The sequence below is a fragment of the Pseudorca crassidens genome, chromosome 10, assembly GCF_039906515.1.
Source record: "Pseudorca crassidens isolate mPseCra1 chromosome 10, mPseCra1.hap1, whole genome shotgun sequence".
In the NCBI taxonomy this organism is placed as follows: Eukaryota; Metazoa; Chordata; class Mammalia; order Artiodactyla; family Delphinidae; genus Pseudorca; species Pseudorca crassidens.
Genome location: NC_090305.1, coordinates 88579559 through 88596419, shown reverse-complemented (window position 1 = coordinate 88596419; position 16861 = coordinate 88579559). Strand labels below are relative to the sequence as shown.

Here is a 16861-nt window from a genome sequence, read left to right as displayed (position 1 = left end):
GCATTCTTTTGACTCTGTCTCTCACCACCTAAGGGTGCCTCTGTTGTGGGGTTGTGTGCTCCAGCCAGGTGGAATTGTGGGTCTGCACCCCTACCTTTACCAGCAGCTCTGACTGACTTTTGTGGTAGAAACTTCTGTATTGCTCTTTTTAATCTGAAACCCCCCTCCTTTTCAGCTTCATCACCTGGGTCTCCCCAGCTCCATTATGCCGCTCAGTTGGCCCATTCTCTCTGGTAGCAGCAGCAGATGCCTGGCCCTTCTGTTGGACAAACCATGGACTTGCCAGCCGCTGAGATTTGTCTCGTGAAGTTCCTTCTGCTCGGGTTGCCCTCCTCCCCTTCGTCTACCTGAAAAGCTGCCACACATCCTTCGAGGCCTTCTTGAGTTGCCACGTCTATAACTGTCCTTCAAAGCGCTTGGCCCAGGCATGATTAAGCCCACCTCCTTTGTGGTCCTACCGCGTCTTTATAGCCTGTATTTGTATTAAGGATCGTTAATTCCTCCTCCCTCGCTCATGACCACGAGACACGTAACTGCCTCGTGTCTGCTCCCAGAGTGCGCCTTGGTGTGCAGAGGAGGTACCTAGTGAGTGTTTGTGCTCTCGTGTTTTGAATCGCAAAGGTGGGCCCTCACTACATCGCCCACCGACCCCACCCCATCAGGACTTAGCTCCGCCCAGTCAGCGTTAAAAAATACAGGCTCCTGTCCCTGCCCCAGACCTGCTCCATCAGATCTCTGGGGTACAATGTGCATTTGTAACAAATGCCTCAGGTGCCAAAACTTCTCAGTTACTGCTCTGCTTGTTGGTGAGATTAACGGAACATATTAGTTGCCAGTCACTGTTGTAGGTGCTGAGAGTGCAAAGATGACAACATGGGCCTGGGCCTCCCAGGAGGTTACACACCATCTGCTTCAGTGGCATCAGTGAAGAGTTCAGCCAGGTACTGAATTCTAGAGGGACCCGCCTTCCAGGGTGGAGTACGTTCAAGTGTGTTCCAATGGTGTCTCCATAAGAACGCGTCTCATGGAGGCGGGGTGGGACCAGGCTTGACAAAGAGGATCCGCAAGTCATCCTTGTTCATCTCAGAGCGACCTGCTGGGTCTAGGTGAGGGCAGAGGGCTGCATGGAAGGCCGTAGGTGACAGGGAGAAAGTGGCTGGAGTTTCGACTTTTCCTATCCTTTTTCCCCATTCTTGCCTTTCTGAACCCACAAGCTCTCTTAATGGCCAGGATTTTATTTTTTGTAAGAGGCAAAGGGGTTCTGGCTACTTCAGGCAGGGAAAGGCCCTGACCTAGGGGATCACAGCCTGTCCAACTGTGGGTCAGTAGCTGCCTCCTACAGACAGGCCTAAAGGTCCTAAACGTCCTCACTCAGAAAGCTTCCTAGTCCTTACCTGGCACTAGCTTCTCGAAAATACATTTTCCTGCTTTCAGGATTACAGAGGCCATTTCCTTATTTCCAAACCTAAGACAGCTGGCAAGACTTCAGTGACCTGGCCCTTCTTAGTTCCGTTGTCAGCTCTGGAACACTGTTAACACTTCTCTTTCACCCAGCCTCCGTGTACTAAAGGATTAATTAGATATCGAGATGAAAAGAGTCCCAGTTGCTACCGGCAAGGAGCTCACAGGCCAGGAGTGACAATAGACAAGAGAAGGGAAAAAATTCAAAATCAAATAAACCTGCAAAAATAAAGCATTTAGACAGTTTCAATAGATGCACTATTAAACGTTATGAATAGGCCCTGGCCCGTTTTTGCAGGTGAGCCTTTCTCAAACAGGAAGCTGGTGTAGCCACAAGCCGCAGATCTATTTAGAAGTGATTAAAATGAAATCATCTTTAATGGAGTGACTGATATACAAGGCACCACCTTCGTCCAGTATCTGGGCTTGTGCAGATTTTCTCTGTGGCAGCTGAGCCTGATGTTAGTAAATTCAAGAAGACGACGGGCTTTTAGGAGACATATCCCTGGCTTTAAAATTTTCCCCGTTTAGGATATTCTCTTGGCTGAAATGAACTGATCTCTCATATAAGGTGAAGTCATCATTCGTTTTTTCACCAAACGTTTATTGTGTGCATGTGCCCTGGACATGTCTATCCATAACTTGGCTATCCTGTAACATATGTAACGTTTTAAACATTTTTTTTTTCACTTTAACCTATTAGTGTTCACAGCTGTTTACTTCAGTGCACCGGGCACTAGACTGGAGCTGTACATAATTACCCACAGAATCCTCACAGTACTGAAGTAGGCCGCACCAGCAACATTTTACACATGGGACAGCTGAGGCGCGGACAGGTAACTTGCCTGAGGTCACACAGCTAACATAGAACAGAAACGGGATTTGGAGTAAGGACTGTGTGACCCCAAAAAGCACTGGCATCCCTCACCCCAGTGAACACTGCTTCCCCGTGCATATGAACAGTGAATGGGACACAGTTCTCCCGTATTTCATATCCTCAAATATGGGAGCTGGGCAGGACTTGAGAGGTCATCTGGACCTGCCATTGAATTTCTCAAATAAGGAAACTAGGGGCCAGTGTCACAGGAGGTAATTAAGCCAAATTGGCAGAGAAAAAGAGAGCCCCGCCTAAAACCCATGTTCAAGTGCCTTTATAGGATTGTCCTTCACATTTAATGATAACCCCGTCTTAATCATCTCTTTGGGTGATGAAAAAAATGCATCTGTGAAAATGATGATTTTTTTTACATTTTTCTGATGATGCTGTCTATATTCCATTAGCTCTTATTTCCCATTTCTTATGGTGATTTGCTTTACATGATATAAATCAACAAACCTCAAACTTTAATGTATAGACAAATCACCTGGGATTCAGCAGGTGTCAGGCGCGGCCTGGAGACTCTGCAGCTCTAACAAGCTCCCAGGTAATGCTGCTGGTTGGTGGAATATAAGTGGCAGGGATGTGGGCAGGGTTTGGGGAAACCTTTTCAGCTTCTTTCCTTTGTAGGAAGCATCTCCAGAAATCCAGGTCCCTGGTAAGTGTTGCTGTGGTCTGCTAAGGAATGGTTAAGATAATTTCTGAGGTACCGACAAAGGCGTCTGTCCCCAGGAATTTTATTCCTGAGCTTAGCCTGCAGCACCCAGGTGAGGTTTAATGGAGAAGGCACGTTTGGACTGCTGGGAAGTCAGGGTTGAGGGTTGCAAGGTGCAGGCGAGCTGAGAATGTATTTGGGGCCGCGTTGTGTCCGCAGCACCAAGCAGGGTAGGGCGTCCTGCTGGAAGTGGTTAGTTCAGGCTCCTGACAAAGAGCCAGGCTGCCAGGGACCCTTGGTTCAAGTACCAACTCTCCTGTTAGCCAACTGTGAGCCTTTGGGCAAGTCGCCACCCTGAGACTTAGTTTGCTTATCTGCAGAGTGGGGTTGCAACCGTTATTTACCTCACGGTGTTTGATTAACGATGCGTGCATGTAGCACACGCTGTGTGATCTTTTCACCTACTGGGAGCACAGTAAGTATCTCTTGAATAAGAGAGAGGATAAAAATGCTTTGAAGCGTCTCAGACTCAAATTGAGCTAAATGAGTTCTGTCTTGGCAAGATTCTCAGGAACCTGCTTTAATGAATAGATAAAGATGATTTGTAAACAACACATTGAATTATTGCATGCAAATGGTGGTTGCGTGCCTGGAAACCGTTTAAGTTGAATAGTTGGTCCAACTTACTGAACTTCCTGCCTTCTCGTAATTCCCCAAATGAAAAGGGATTTTAACCAGTTTTGCATAGAGAATCTTAAGATGCATTTGCTCTAATTCCGTGATTAAGTTGAAGACACACAGGGGCACTATAAAGCTGGACTTGGGGATTTTGTAACATTAAGAGTTCCCCTGACATCTTACACTAATCATCTACTTGGCAGACCTCGGAGGATCCCTCCCCACTCCTGCCTTAACCATAACAGCTTCTGGATTCGCCAGGTCCAAGTGGAAGCAGCTCCTGGAAGCTGTGGCCTTAAGCCCAGAGAGACTGGCGCCGGATGGGCTTTCTTTCCTGAGGATGGACCCAGGGGTTTCTCAGCTCTGTGTCACTCTCACAGACTCCTTGGGATTTTTGCCCTCGGTCCCACAGATTAGAAAATGTGCTCGGTGTCTCTTAGTTGTGATGGCTTCCCCCTCTGTTCCTCTTGTGCTCTTGCTGCTGCCGCTGGTGACGACAGCCACTGTTGCTTGTTAGATGCCAGTTGGTGTGTAAATACTTTATGCGCCTTAGCTCTTGCAGTCTAAGTAGGGATAGAGACCATTCTCAGAAAGGGGAAGCGAGGGTCAGGAGAGTCAGGCTTGTCACACAGCGGGTGGCTGGCAGAGCTGGAACTCAGTTCTGTCGATTTCAAAGACCATCCTCTCAAGCCCTCTGCTCTCCTGCCTTCCTGCCACAGCCCAGCTTGGCTTTTGTTTGGTAAATTATCTTCCTCTCATGTCCAGCCTCAGAAAATGATGACCTGTAAATGCGTTCGTCCCGAATTGTGTTCCTTGTATCACGTTTTGGGGTATCGTTATTGCCAAGGGTTCTGGTGGCGCCTAACCCTGTCCCGCGTCTCTGCTTCTCCCCCCCAGCCCCTGCCCGCCCCCAGGCAGTGTGGGTCAATGGGTGGTGGTGGTGGAGGAGAGAGTGAGTGGCAAGGGCAGCGGGTGGGCCCAAGGGTGGAGTAGATAACCTGAGAAGGGCTGAGAGGGGGATTTGGCGGAAGATGTGCTACCTGTGACCACCCATGCTCACAGTGACTGCTTGGTGTTTTACTGAGAAGCGTCCTCATCCAAGAGGAAGATCGTGGGCATCAGAGCCAGAGAGACCAAGGAAAGAACCCAGATCTGCTCCTCAAAAACACGCTCACTGAGTTTGGTTCCTAGTCTGTAAATGGAGATAATGATACCAACCTGGCAAGCTTGCTGTAAGGATTAGAGATCTATATGCAAACCCCTCTCATATAGTACGTGCTCAGTAGAAGGAAGCCATTACTATATTACTATCATTAAATCAGAGGGGAAACTCCTAGTGGAACAATTCAAACTCCTCAACCTGATCCACCAGGAGGCGTTTCTTGTTCCACTGCTGTGTTCCCAGCTCCAGCTGTGTCCTGTGAGAGGGTGACATAGTATTCAAAGAATGTGAAAGTAGGTCCTGATTCCTTGGTTCTGTGATTGTCCACAGCTTTGGCCGTATAGCCTTCCAGGAGTGGACACATTCAATGTTATATTACTCGTATATTCCTCCCTCAACTTTCTCTCACACTTCCTGCCTCCCAGGCCAACAAAGAGGAACCTAAACATTGTTTCTTTGCCTTCAGGAATCTGGGAAATTCAGAGAGGCAGGGGTGCCAGTTCTAGAGCATACGCTTCATGAGGACAAGGGCTTCGTCTCGAATGAACACTGCTGTCTCCTCGTCAGCTAAAAGAGGTGTGCGATGGATCTTTGGTGGTTAAATAGACGATAGGTCTTCTTAGGCTGTTTGTTGCACGTATACGGCAGGGTGTCTCAGCATGGACTCTTGCCATTTTGGACCTGATCACCCTCTGTTGCGGGTGCTATCCTGTCCAGCCCTGGCTTCTGCCCACTCGATGCCAGCAGCACCCCTCAAGTGGTGATAACCAGAAATGTCTCTGGATATTGCCAGATGTCTTCTCCTCAGAGGCCCCATCACCTCTACCTAGATGAGCACCCTTGGTCTGCAGAGAGAGGTTTGGTTAGGGTTCCGTTGAGAGGTTTGGGTGTGTAACATGAAGGAAGTCAAAAGATTTTTTTTTAAAGATGTGAGAATGTACTGTATGTATGATACCAGTAAAAAAAAAAAAAAAAAAAAAAAAGTCTCTTTCATTGAAATCCACTACACACACTTCCCTCCCAGTTGCTGCAAGTATCTGTTAGAGGAACAGGGAAGAGAGGGTTGCCGGCCACCTGCTTCCCGGGGCTGCAGCTTTGCCAGCAGCTGCCCACACTGCTACTTTAAGAAACAGTAACTGTAGATGGTACAGTTCGCTGTTGAATCAGCAAGTCCAGTACAGACTGACCTGTTTACAAGGCAGATCACTTACGAATCTCGGCTTGTTTTCCCTTTTAAAATCGATTTTGTGGATATGGCCCAGTTCTGTTTGCTAAGGATGGCTGAGGTTCAGGCACGAGGTATAGGCTTTTTAGTGTTTTCTAGTGACTGTCTGGATCACATTTGGCTTGCAGGAGAATGGCTTTCCTTGCGCTGGCCAAGCCAGCCAACGATTCACTACTGTCAGAAGTTCCGACAGTATTTTTCTTATTTTGACACCTGGATATACATAAAACTGTCCAGCATCTGGAAGGAACCTTGAAAATTAGAGAATCCAACCTCCTTCATTAAGAAATGAGGCAACTCATGGCACAGGGAGATCACCTTGGTGCTTTGCGACCACCTAGAGGAGTGGGCTAAGGAGGGTGGGAGGGAGGGAGATGCAAGAGGGAGGAGATATGGGGATATATGTATATGTATAGCTGATTTACTTTGTTATGCAGCAGAAACTAACACAACACTGTAAAGCAATTATACTCCAATAAAGATGTTAAAAAAAAAAAGAAATTAGGCAAGTCATTTTCCATAGAAGCTGACACATTTCCTTTCAAACACCAATACATCAGCATCCTAAGATGTTAAGCAGAATAGAACTATTGTTGAGCGTGATCCTGTTGGTTTTAGTGAGGACCTTCTCTGCCTTGATCTGATGGAAAGACTATTCGAAGAACATAACGTGGACACAATCTTGTATTAAAAGTAGGATTCAGCAAAAACGGCCGCCTTGATGAGAACACACCAAGAGTCAATTATAAAACTCCATTAAAAAATGTAAGTGTGTAGGGGCTTCCCTGGTGGCGCAGTGGTTAAGAATCCGCCTGCCAACGCAAGGGACATGGGTTCGAGCCCTGGTCCGGGAAGATCCCACGTGCCGCAGAGCAACTAAGCCCGTGCGTCACAACTACTGAGCCTGCGCTCTAGAGCCAGCAAGCCACAACTACTGAAGCCTGTGCGCCTAGAGCCTGCGCTGTGCAACAAGAGAAGCCACCGCAATGAGAAGCCCACACACTGCAATGAAGAGTAACTCCCTGCTCGCCGCAACTAGAGAAAGCCTGCGTGCAGCAACAAAGACCCAACGCAGCCAAAAATAAATGAATAAATAAATAAATTTATTTTTTTTAAAAAGTGTGTATATGGCTTGACTGGACAGTTTAGCAGTGAGGCGTAAAGAGCAGGAAGTCTCAGGTCACCTGTCTGCAAATCAGGTTTTTGTGTCCTGAGGCCACACCTTATCAAACCTCTTTAGGCACTGGGCTGCTTGGCTGTAAAATGGTAAGAAGTAATAATGACATCTGAATACGCAGGCTTGCGAGGATTCAGTGCTGTGATGAAGGTGACTTGCTGAGCACACAAGCAAGAATTCAGTCGATGCACGTCAGCCCCTGGCAATGTTGTCCTACGAAGCGCTGCCTCCTTGTTTCATGCTAGAACCCTTCTTGGACTCTGGAGACTACAGAGGTTTCTTCAGAAACCTAGAGCAGTGAAACTGAACAGACCTAAATGACTTTGTATAATTGTCTGCTGCACTAGAATATGAGTAAAAGACCAGAAAGTGGAGACAGAGGCATTTAAAAAGAGGCATATAAAGCAAAGGTTTATCAGTGATATTTTTTTCTGGGTGAAATAGTGGTATTCTCATGTTTTATTTGCTTAAATTGACATGTTGTATGAGGTGAACACAAATTATACTCATGCTAAACCGTCGTAAATTGAATGGTAGCCTTAAAAATTAGTAAAAATTCGGGCTTCCATGGTGGCACAGTGGTTGAGAGTCCGCCTGCCGGTGCGGGGGACGTGAGTTTGTGCCCCGGTCTGGGGGGATCCCACATGCCGCGGACCGGCTGGGCCCGTGAGCCATGGCCGCTGAGCCTGTGCGTCCGGAGCCTGTGCTCCGCAACGGGAGAGGCCACAACAGTGAGAGGCCCGCGTACCGCAAAAAAAACAATTAGTAAAAATTCAAAATACACAGTTTTAAAAATGAAAAAGTGCAACGGACATTTCCTACCTTTGGATCCTTATACCACCCTGTCCCCCAACCCCATTAGGGAAAGAACCCTGTCTGTATTCTGCTGTATGCTTTGGGCAGCCAGCGGTATATCTTCTGGGCATATTTGGTGGAGAGTCAGCTAACCTCTTCAAAGGAAGAAAAGTCGGTATTAGAATAAATGCCAGTAGATTTTCATATAAAGGCAATAGACTGTTCATGTGAAAACCTACTCAGAAAAGGTTAAGGTTTGGGGTTTTTTTGTTTAGTTTTTTTCCCCAATCCTTTTGTAATTTAAACCCCCCAGACAGCATAAAACCTGTATCAAATAGCAAATTAGTATTTATGTAAGTCAATACTGTAGTTCCCGGGGCAGTCCAGAGAGAGCGACGGATGCATCGTGGGTCAGACGCCACCGTCGCAGGTGCTGACCCAGCGCCTCGCTCTTCATCACGTTCTGCAACGTAGCTACTTGAGGCTTCGGGTCTGGCGGCAGAATGCGGTCCTGGTGGTTATTGTGGGTTTGCGTTTGTCAGACAACGTCCGGCACACTCATAATAACTAGAAAAGAGTTGTAAACCTGGTGCTTTGGGGAAGATTGATTTATCAGACTCCACCTGCTCGACAGGGTCCCTTGTTTGCCTCCACACTAGTCCGTAATTATGCCTCCTTGTGACCTCCAGGCTAGGGAGCGGTGTTCAGAAATGGGTTTTTTATATCAGGTTCAACACCCAGGTCCATAATTCCGGGACTGTAGTCTGCAGAGCTCTGCCCCTGGTGTCTGACGCTTGCCCCACACCTGGGCCTAGCCCTCTGCGCTGCCATCCCCTCCACCTCTGAGCTGGCTCAGTTTTGTGCACATCTCTTGCCAGGAAGCTCACCATCTTGAGGTTCCCTGGGGACTGTGTCTCGGAGGGTCAGTGGCTGGTAGAGAGCATTCCTTTTACAGATTCCAGGCCCTGGTGGGTCAGCTGTGAGCTGGTGCTTGCCGCTCACCGCCAGCCTCTTAGTCCTTACAGCCAGACGTGGGGCTGTCAAGCATTACTTGAGTTTTTCAACCTGAGGCCTGAGGTAGCTGGACCCCAACCTTCCTGAGCAAGACCTGCTAATTCAGTATAGGGAGAAAGGAAGGGTAGCAAGGATGGGGAGGCCTCACTTCTGCAGATTGAAGACACCACGTCCTGTTACCCCCAAACCCAGGACATGGTGCTGGGTGAAGCCATTCTCAGTGGATGGCGCTTCTGGTGAATGAGCTGGTAGTATGTTGCCATCTAGTGGAACATATGGCAAACTAAAGATTAATATACTCTGACCGCAGAGTTCAGCAGAGCTAATTAAATCAGCCCGAGAAAATAACTGAAAGTATTTTCTCAAGGCAGGTGATTTGGAAACACGTGCAGATTCAAGTGAGGCGAAGGGTGACTTTTAGTAATCATGTTTTCTTAAAGTTGGCAAAAGGTCACCCAAGAGCTCTTGAATATTTACCACCAAGGAAGTAACAAATTTTTCAGACATATAACCAGGTCAAGACCCTGCATTGTCATTGTCATCTATACAACATGCCCAGTTTCCTATCCAGGGTCCTAGGCCCAAAAGGCTTGGCTATCACATGGTTATTTTTATATTTTTTAAAATGTGATTTTAAGGTTTCCAGTGTCTTTCTTACATTTCCAGTTTTCCTGTTTAACTTCCACAGGATAAATATGCTTATTTTTAGGAGACGCGAGCACCTGACTTGACAAAGTAGGAGTTTCCCGTTTTAAATTCTAACTAGCATCCCAGCAGTGTCCGCTTCTGTGGTTTCAGACCTGACTTGTGTGAAGACCTGCAGACTTACATTACACTGTGAAATGTTTCACGAACACTGAAACATTTTCCTTGTTTCTTTGCTCTTTTGCTTCTGTTTGCTTAGATCCCTCCCTGGTGCCACAGCAGCTGAGTGCGCGTCAAATCTGAAGAAAATCTACACAGTACAAACGGTACAGGTAAGATCAAGAAACCTGCTGTTCGTGGGACGGTTAATCATCCAACCTGAGACCTGTGCTGTGCTGGCAGCGCCCACCCGGGGCTGTGCCCTGACCTCAGCTCACATGCCCACTCTGGCAGAGCAGCCCTCAGCCACATCTACCCCAAAGGCCAGCTGAGCACATGCCCGAGTGGCCTGCTCTTCTCTTGGTGACGTGTGGAACCTTATCGTCTCCCAGACCCTCGTGACTCTGGTGTGGTTTTGACGATATCACTGTGTGTCCTCATTTAAGCACCAGCTTGGCCGCTCCCTCTCTGGGCTCTGTTTGCCATCGGTGAGAAGCCCTGGTACCACCTGCAAGCTTACTGAAAGTCACAGGGCAGGATAGTGTTGAGCCTGAAAGTGGAAGGTCTCGGACCCATGTCCTGCTCCACGTTCTCGGACCCATGTCCTGCTCCACGTTCAAATTCCATCATCCTAAGCTGGGCAGGGATCAGCCCTTTAATTTGTGTAAGACTGGTGTGATGGTAGCACCTGCCTCCATGGGTGGGTCTGAGGACCGAACGAGATGATGTCTTTATCAGGCTTAGCAGGAGACCTGATACATGGTAGGTTGTCAGCAAATGTAAGCTCTTAGATCTCTTAGTTCTTTCTCTACCCAACTCTTAGGATGAACGTTAAAAAAACAAAACAAAACAAAACAAAACCTGGTTTATTTAGTTGATCACGTTACTGTTTTCTTCCAAAGCAAATTCTATCAAGTTTCTCCCCCTCCATTGTTGTACACTCGATAAGCCTGTTAAGGCTGCTTCATACTTGCATTGACTATGTGTCCTGAATTTTCCAGAAGGGCCAGTTTTAAATTGTGTGTTCTGCCCTTGAGTCTTTTAATGTGTTAGAAATTCCAACAGATCGGTGTCTCTTCAGCAGCCTCTCACTTGCACAGGAGTTGCGCAGAGATCTTCTTTCAGACACTTCTCCCAGTATCTGGTTCAGGAAATTTAGTACTCATGGTTATGCAGCCCCAGGAATCTGATTGTAAAGTGCCTCGTGTGACCACAGAGCGCCCTAAGCCGGGTGTAAAGACGCGGTCCCTACCACAGGCTGTCTCTGAACTATTTGAGAAAATGACCTAAGCGTGTGGAGAGCAGAATAACAGTGCTGTTGTAAATAAGCAGTCAGTGCCAAGTACAAGCAGTGTCACAAGACAGCACGTGGGCCACCGTCCAGAGGGACAGATGCTCTCAGAATCCAGGAATGGGTCCCCTTCACTTCTCCCCGTGGTGACATTATGGACCTTTTTACCTCTTCCCAGCATTGCTGTGTAAACCTCAGAGCACTTGATTCTAAAGCCTGTCCTCATGTAGAAGTTCTTAGAGCCCACTGATTTTTTTTTTTTTTTTTTGAGGTCCTCATTAGACTTTTCCCATGCTATTGTGACATTGGATCCACATCACAAATGTGCCTGGGTTTCCAGGAAGACGTTGGTAAAGTTACACCGAGGGATTAGTTTGTTTCCCTGCCCCTGTGTGATGACAACAGAGCATTGGTTGAGCCTTGGTATCTGGCAGCAAGTGACATAGGGTCTTCAGGGACCAATTTAAAGTACCCAGGCCGGCACATACTAGGAAATGCCTTCTTAAAAACTTCATTGGGATATAATTTTTTCAGTAAATGCAGGTCTCCTTAAGTGTAGAAGTTTGATAAATTTTGACAAAGATACACAAACGTGTAACTATCACCCGATCAAGATTTTAAAATTCCATCCTGTCAGGAAGGTTTTCTTCATGCCCTTTTCCTACCAGTCCCTTACCGGAAGCAACCACTATTCACATTTCTGTCACCATGCATTGGCTTTGTCTTTTATTGAACCTCATATAAATGGAGTACTGTATTGTGCCTGGTTCCTTTCACTCCATAAATACTGAAGGATCAAATGCATGAATGAGAAATTAATAAATGAACCACTTTTCTGTCACAGCAGACTGCTCACATAATGATCTGTTAAGCTGTAACCACACATTCTCAATGGCGGCAAAAATTGATTCTTGGTGTGGCCAAAAAGAATCATGCTGTTTTTATGTAGAAAGCACAGATAGGCATACGGTACGTAAATGGATATATAGTCTCTTGGTGGTATTAAAGTTTCACAAGAAAGTGAGTAGGAAAAGGGCTCCTTCAACATAGGGGGGTGATAATGAAACACTGCCCCAAGGGGTCAGGAAGTTCTGTCGTATCTCCGATGAGTCTGTCCTCCTCCGTTTCTTCATCTGTAAAACAGATAGTAGCAGTTCCTCCTCCCTAGGGTTGAGCGAGGGTTAAATGAGATTGCATAGTCCTTAGTAGTGCTTGGTACTTAGTAAGCCCTCAGCTGTTGGCAGCTTTTACAGAAGGTTGCATTCCACACTTCAGCTTCATCGGTTGACCGGGGAGGATGTGGGCCTGGGTGTAGGGTGGTCACACCGCCTGGGTTGGTATCTCACATCTGCTACTTAGTAGCTCAGGCAAGTTGCTTAACTTCTCTGTTCTGTTTGCTCATCTCTAAGATGGGAGTAATTGTGATACCAACTGCATTGTGAGGTTGTGAGAGTGAAATGGCACAAGGACGTAAAAAGCACCCAGTAAGTGCTGGAGAATAATAATGAATGCGTCTGCCGTTACTTGCCTACTTCTACTGGAACATCTTCTTGTACATTTCCTCAATCATGGTTTAAATCACAAAACTGTGTACCACTACTTCTAGATGATTTATTTCAAGCAGTTATTCCCCAGATTATACCACTGTGAATACCTCTACTTAGGAAAATGTATTTAACTTGTCGATGAGTTTGGGGATTTCAGGCTGTGTCCTTAATACCTGTGAATAGTCCTTAGTATTTGAGAACTAGCCTGGGTGCTGATTTTGAAGTCATTTGAGGATATGCCTTTGCCCCACTGTCTTTTCATTTTGTGGCTATATGTGGATTCTTGAACTCTCGCTCCGTCAGCACTAAAAAATTACGTCCCTGATCGTGTCTGTTTTTCCCTCATCTGTGTTTAGATGCAGTGTAGTTATCATGTGGTATTAATGATTGTTTTCCATAAGGACATATTGAATAATATGTCTTTTTGTACTTTGAGGCCCTCAGCAAATCAGAGATGCTGATGGGGGTGGCAGAGGAATTGTTATCCCCATTTATTAGCTGGAGGGGCTGAGGCTGGGAGGTAAGTGGCCCGAAAAGTGGCAGAAACAGCCAATCGCTCTGTGCTCTGGGACCGGAACTCCCTCCTTTTCTAGGTCCATCCTCTTGCTTTTGGTCCACCCTGACTGAGGAGTGAGGGAGGCCTGTGTCTCCAGCCAGCCCACTGACCCCTGCTGAGGACAGTCTCATCACAGCCACCAGTAATGCCCTCTGGTTGGAGTTAAATTTGTTCCCTACTTACCTGCCTTTCTTGGAAAATTCCATGTTTCATCTAGATGTGTTTTCCAGGCACTTACTGATTCCTTTTACTCTTTTGTAAACATTTCAAAGTTTTCCACATTTCTTCTGTGTTTTTATGTCCTAAATGCATGCAGCGCGGAATAGAACACAGCTTCTGACCAAGCCTGATTTTACCTGTGGCAGAAGGGAGTTACCGGCCAGGTAACGATTTGCAGGGGATCCTCCCTTGCTACCACAAGACCAAAATTCCAGCCCTGAAAACTCATTCCTGTGTAGCATTCTAACCCACCTCAGGTATCACGTTCAAGGTTTTGCCACACTGTGTCCTGTTGTTCTATGTCCTATGCAGTGGTCCCATAAATTGACCGACTTTTTACTTAAATTTACGGAAAGCAGAAGCTTCATATTTCTTCTGTAAATGGATATCCAGCATCATTTATCATAAACAGAAGGTCTTCAGAGAAATATAGATACAATCTCTTAAAATGAAGAGAATCTTCCTTCTATACCTGTGTATGGCCGGTGATATCAAGGCATCATCCCTTATCAGAAGGTTGTGGAGCTCCTGTGCTCTTGCAGGTCATTAAGGTAGGGCAGCAGATTGCTTTGCAAATCATTGGGAAAGGAGGGCTGTCCCTTTTGGGAGGAGAGGTTTTATAGGTCAGGACCGATAATGGAGAATGATAGAAAGATTGATTCAAAGTCGTCACTGCCCTGGACCACAGCAGGGCAGCCCACGGTGGGTGGCATCCTGCAATAGAATGACCTGCAGTGAACCATTTGGGTGAAGGGACAGGGTCCAGGGAAGAAAGAGAGAAACTCCCTCCTGAAAAAAGAGAGGGAAAGCCCTGCAGGCAGGTCTACTTCATAGTTCTGTTTAGTGAAGGTTAGTATCGAGAAGAACAGGATTATGTAGCTGTCATTTAATTTATTCATGGGGTACGTGATGGGATCATCATCATAGTCACAGCCCAGTTGTGCAGAAACAGAACTGAAGTCCAAGTACCTGGATCCTGTCTGCTGGCATGTTGGCAGTGGAAGCCGCTGTGCAGGTGGGGTGGGAGATTAAATCTTGTAAAGTGAAAGTGATTCAGTCACTTCAGATGTAAAACTTGGTCTCTCAAGGGGGATCAGAATATGCCACCCCAAAAACGGCACTTGAGCTTAAGAATTACTTTGAACTGAAGGCAGTTGAAAAACAGCAGAGCCAGGAGGAGCTCTCTGACCTCCTCTATCTGCCTGAAGTCAGGGCATAAATTACCCTTTTAAAGGTGACATAAATTTACATTTGTAAAGGTATCCCTTTTTCTTACCCCTTGAGTCTGCATAACAAACCTACTAAGCAAATACTAAGCTGTATTTCCTCAGCACAGTCACACCATATACCACCTCTAGGGGCCCCAGACCCTCTTTCCTTTGTCTGGTCACTCTCCACAATTTATCATCCTTTGTTAAAATGGTGTATAAGCTTCTGAGTCCAATCACGTCTTTGGGTTTTCACCAAAGTGAAAGCCCTGTGCACTGAAAAATATTAACATCAATAAACATATACCTATGGGCCTTACCCAGGAAGCCGAATACACACTGCTCTGCTGTTTCCCCCAGCTTTTCTCCTGTTCTCTCAATGTGTGAACCCCACTTAGCTCCCTGACTCAGACTTTGTTTTTCATTCATTGACTTAACCTGCGTGGTGAGAAATTGCCCACTCCCCTGTCAGTCCTCCAAACTTTGGTTCTCACTTTACGACCTTTGGAATGCAAAGCAAAACCCATTTCTCTCTCCACTACCTGGCTCTCCCAGGTCAGAAACACTTTGCTTTCAGCCTGTTGTATCTGCTGTGAATTTAAAAACGTCCATTAAGCTCTTCAGTTGCCTTTCTTCTGGGCTCTGCCCTTCCCATAAACCATTGATTTACTTGGTGGGATGCAAGCCCCAGCCAATTAGAAATACCTAAGGAATGAAAATGTTTGTTTAAAATTTCAAAAATACTTTCAAAGATTTATATGCTGTGACCTGCGGAAGAAATGCTGGATTTGTTGGGTTTTTTGGAGGTGTATTTGCTGCATGTTTTTCTTTTCTTTCTTTCTTTCTTTTTTCTTTTTTTTTTTTTAACACCATGTTGTCTGTCACCACATGGCATCTTTTCTTCTCAAGTATTTTCAAGTATATTCTCTTTTTTTTTTTCCTTCAAAGCATTTAGTAAAAAATGAGGAAATTTGCCAGTTTTCCTGGTAATGATTGATTATCTATTTGGCAAAGGACTGTTGGGAGGAGCATAATTGCTTCAGTCAGGACTAGTAGGTTGGGGATTTGTTAAGTGGACACCATTGTCTAGTGAATCTAAGCACACCTGGGACTCACCACAGCGCCCTGCCCTCCTTGGTGTCCACACATGTTGACTGAATAAGTGATGCCTGACTTCCCTCCCTCTCCTCGGGTTGTCATTAAGGCTTTTGAAAAAAACACTTCATTATTATTAATAAACATTGTGCTTAGCTTTACTGCAATCTACTCTTTGCAGACCACTTAGAATTAATTATAAGTCTAAGGGCTTTTGAAATCTATTTGCAAGGTTCTATCTGTAGTAAAATTTAGATGATTTAACAAACATAAAAGTATGTTACAGAGAATACGACCAAGAATTATCAAGTTTCCAGTGAAACAGCACTTTCGCTTCCACAGGGGAGGAAGAAGGTCTAAGGAGCTGTGTGATGCCGGGTTCCTTCCTTCAGCTCTTTTGCCATCATACATGCTTGAGGAGTATTCTACACACTGCGTGAGGTTTGCAATATGGAAACAGACCGACTTAGTGCCTCGGACTTTAATGGGGGTCTTTTCCATGAGGTCACCGCATATTTCACTCTCATTTTGTGTTCATGCAGAAACGTGCAGATATGCACTTGAATGAGTACATTAGGTCAGGGTGAAGTCTCTCACTGTATCTTCTTGGGCTGTAATCTCCTCCTCTCACATTTGCCAAGACTAACAAAATCAGTTGTCTGTGTTTTCAAGAGAAGCTTCTAAAGCCACACGCTGTAGCACGATCCTTAGTGTGATGTTCTCACCTTTGGAACGGGAGAAGCATTTTGTTGTGTTTTCCAAGGTGCTTCAAACACTGGGTGAAAAGTTAGGATTTGAGAACTTTGGCAAGGGTGTGAGGGCAGGTGCTCTGGCCTTTTAGGAGACTTGAAGTTTGCTGGCATCAGAGTTCTCTTGGTGGAAGCAGGGATGTATATTCTAGCATAAGTGTGTCCATAAATTCTGCACAGGTCATTGCCACATCATTGCAGAAGTCCTAGGCTAGAGCTAAGGCAGTGGCATAGTCAGTGTGATGAAGGGCACGTGCTGGTGGGAAAACATCTTCAACAGGTGCACCTCACTCTGTGACCTCGTCCATGACCTCGTGACCTGGTCCATGGCTTCTAGGACTGGAGAAA

The 16861-nt window shown here is 46.1% G+C and overlaps 1 protein-coding gene across 1 annotated transcript in view; it reads left to right on the top strand.

Moving 5' to 3' along the window:
• The window catches only part of EIF4E3 (eukaryotic translation initiation factor 4E family member 3), a 38964-nt gene that overhangs the window by 4917 nt on the left and 17186 nt on the right, over positions 1–16861 (top strand). Inside the window, exon 2 of the mRNA XM_067755210.1 lies at positions 9949–10021. Coding sequence (XP_067611311.1) covers positions 9949–10021 — 73 coding nt within the window. The remainder of the gene's footprint in view (positions 1–9948; positions 10022–16861) is intronic.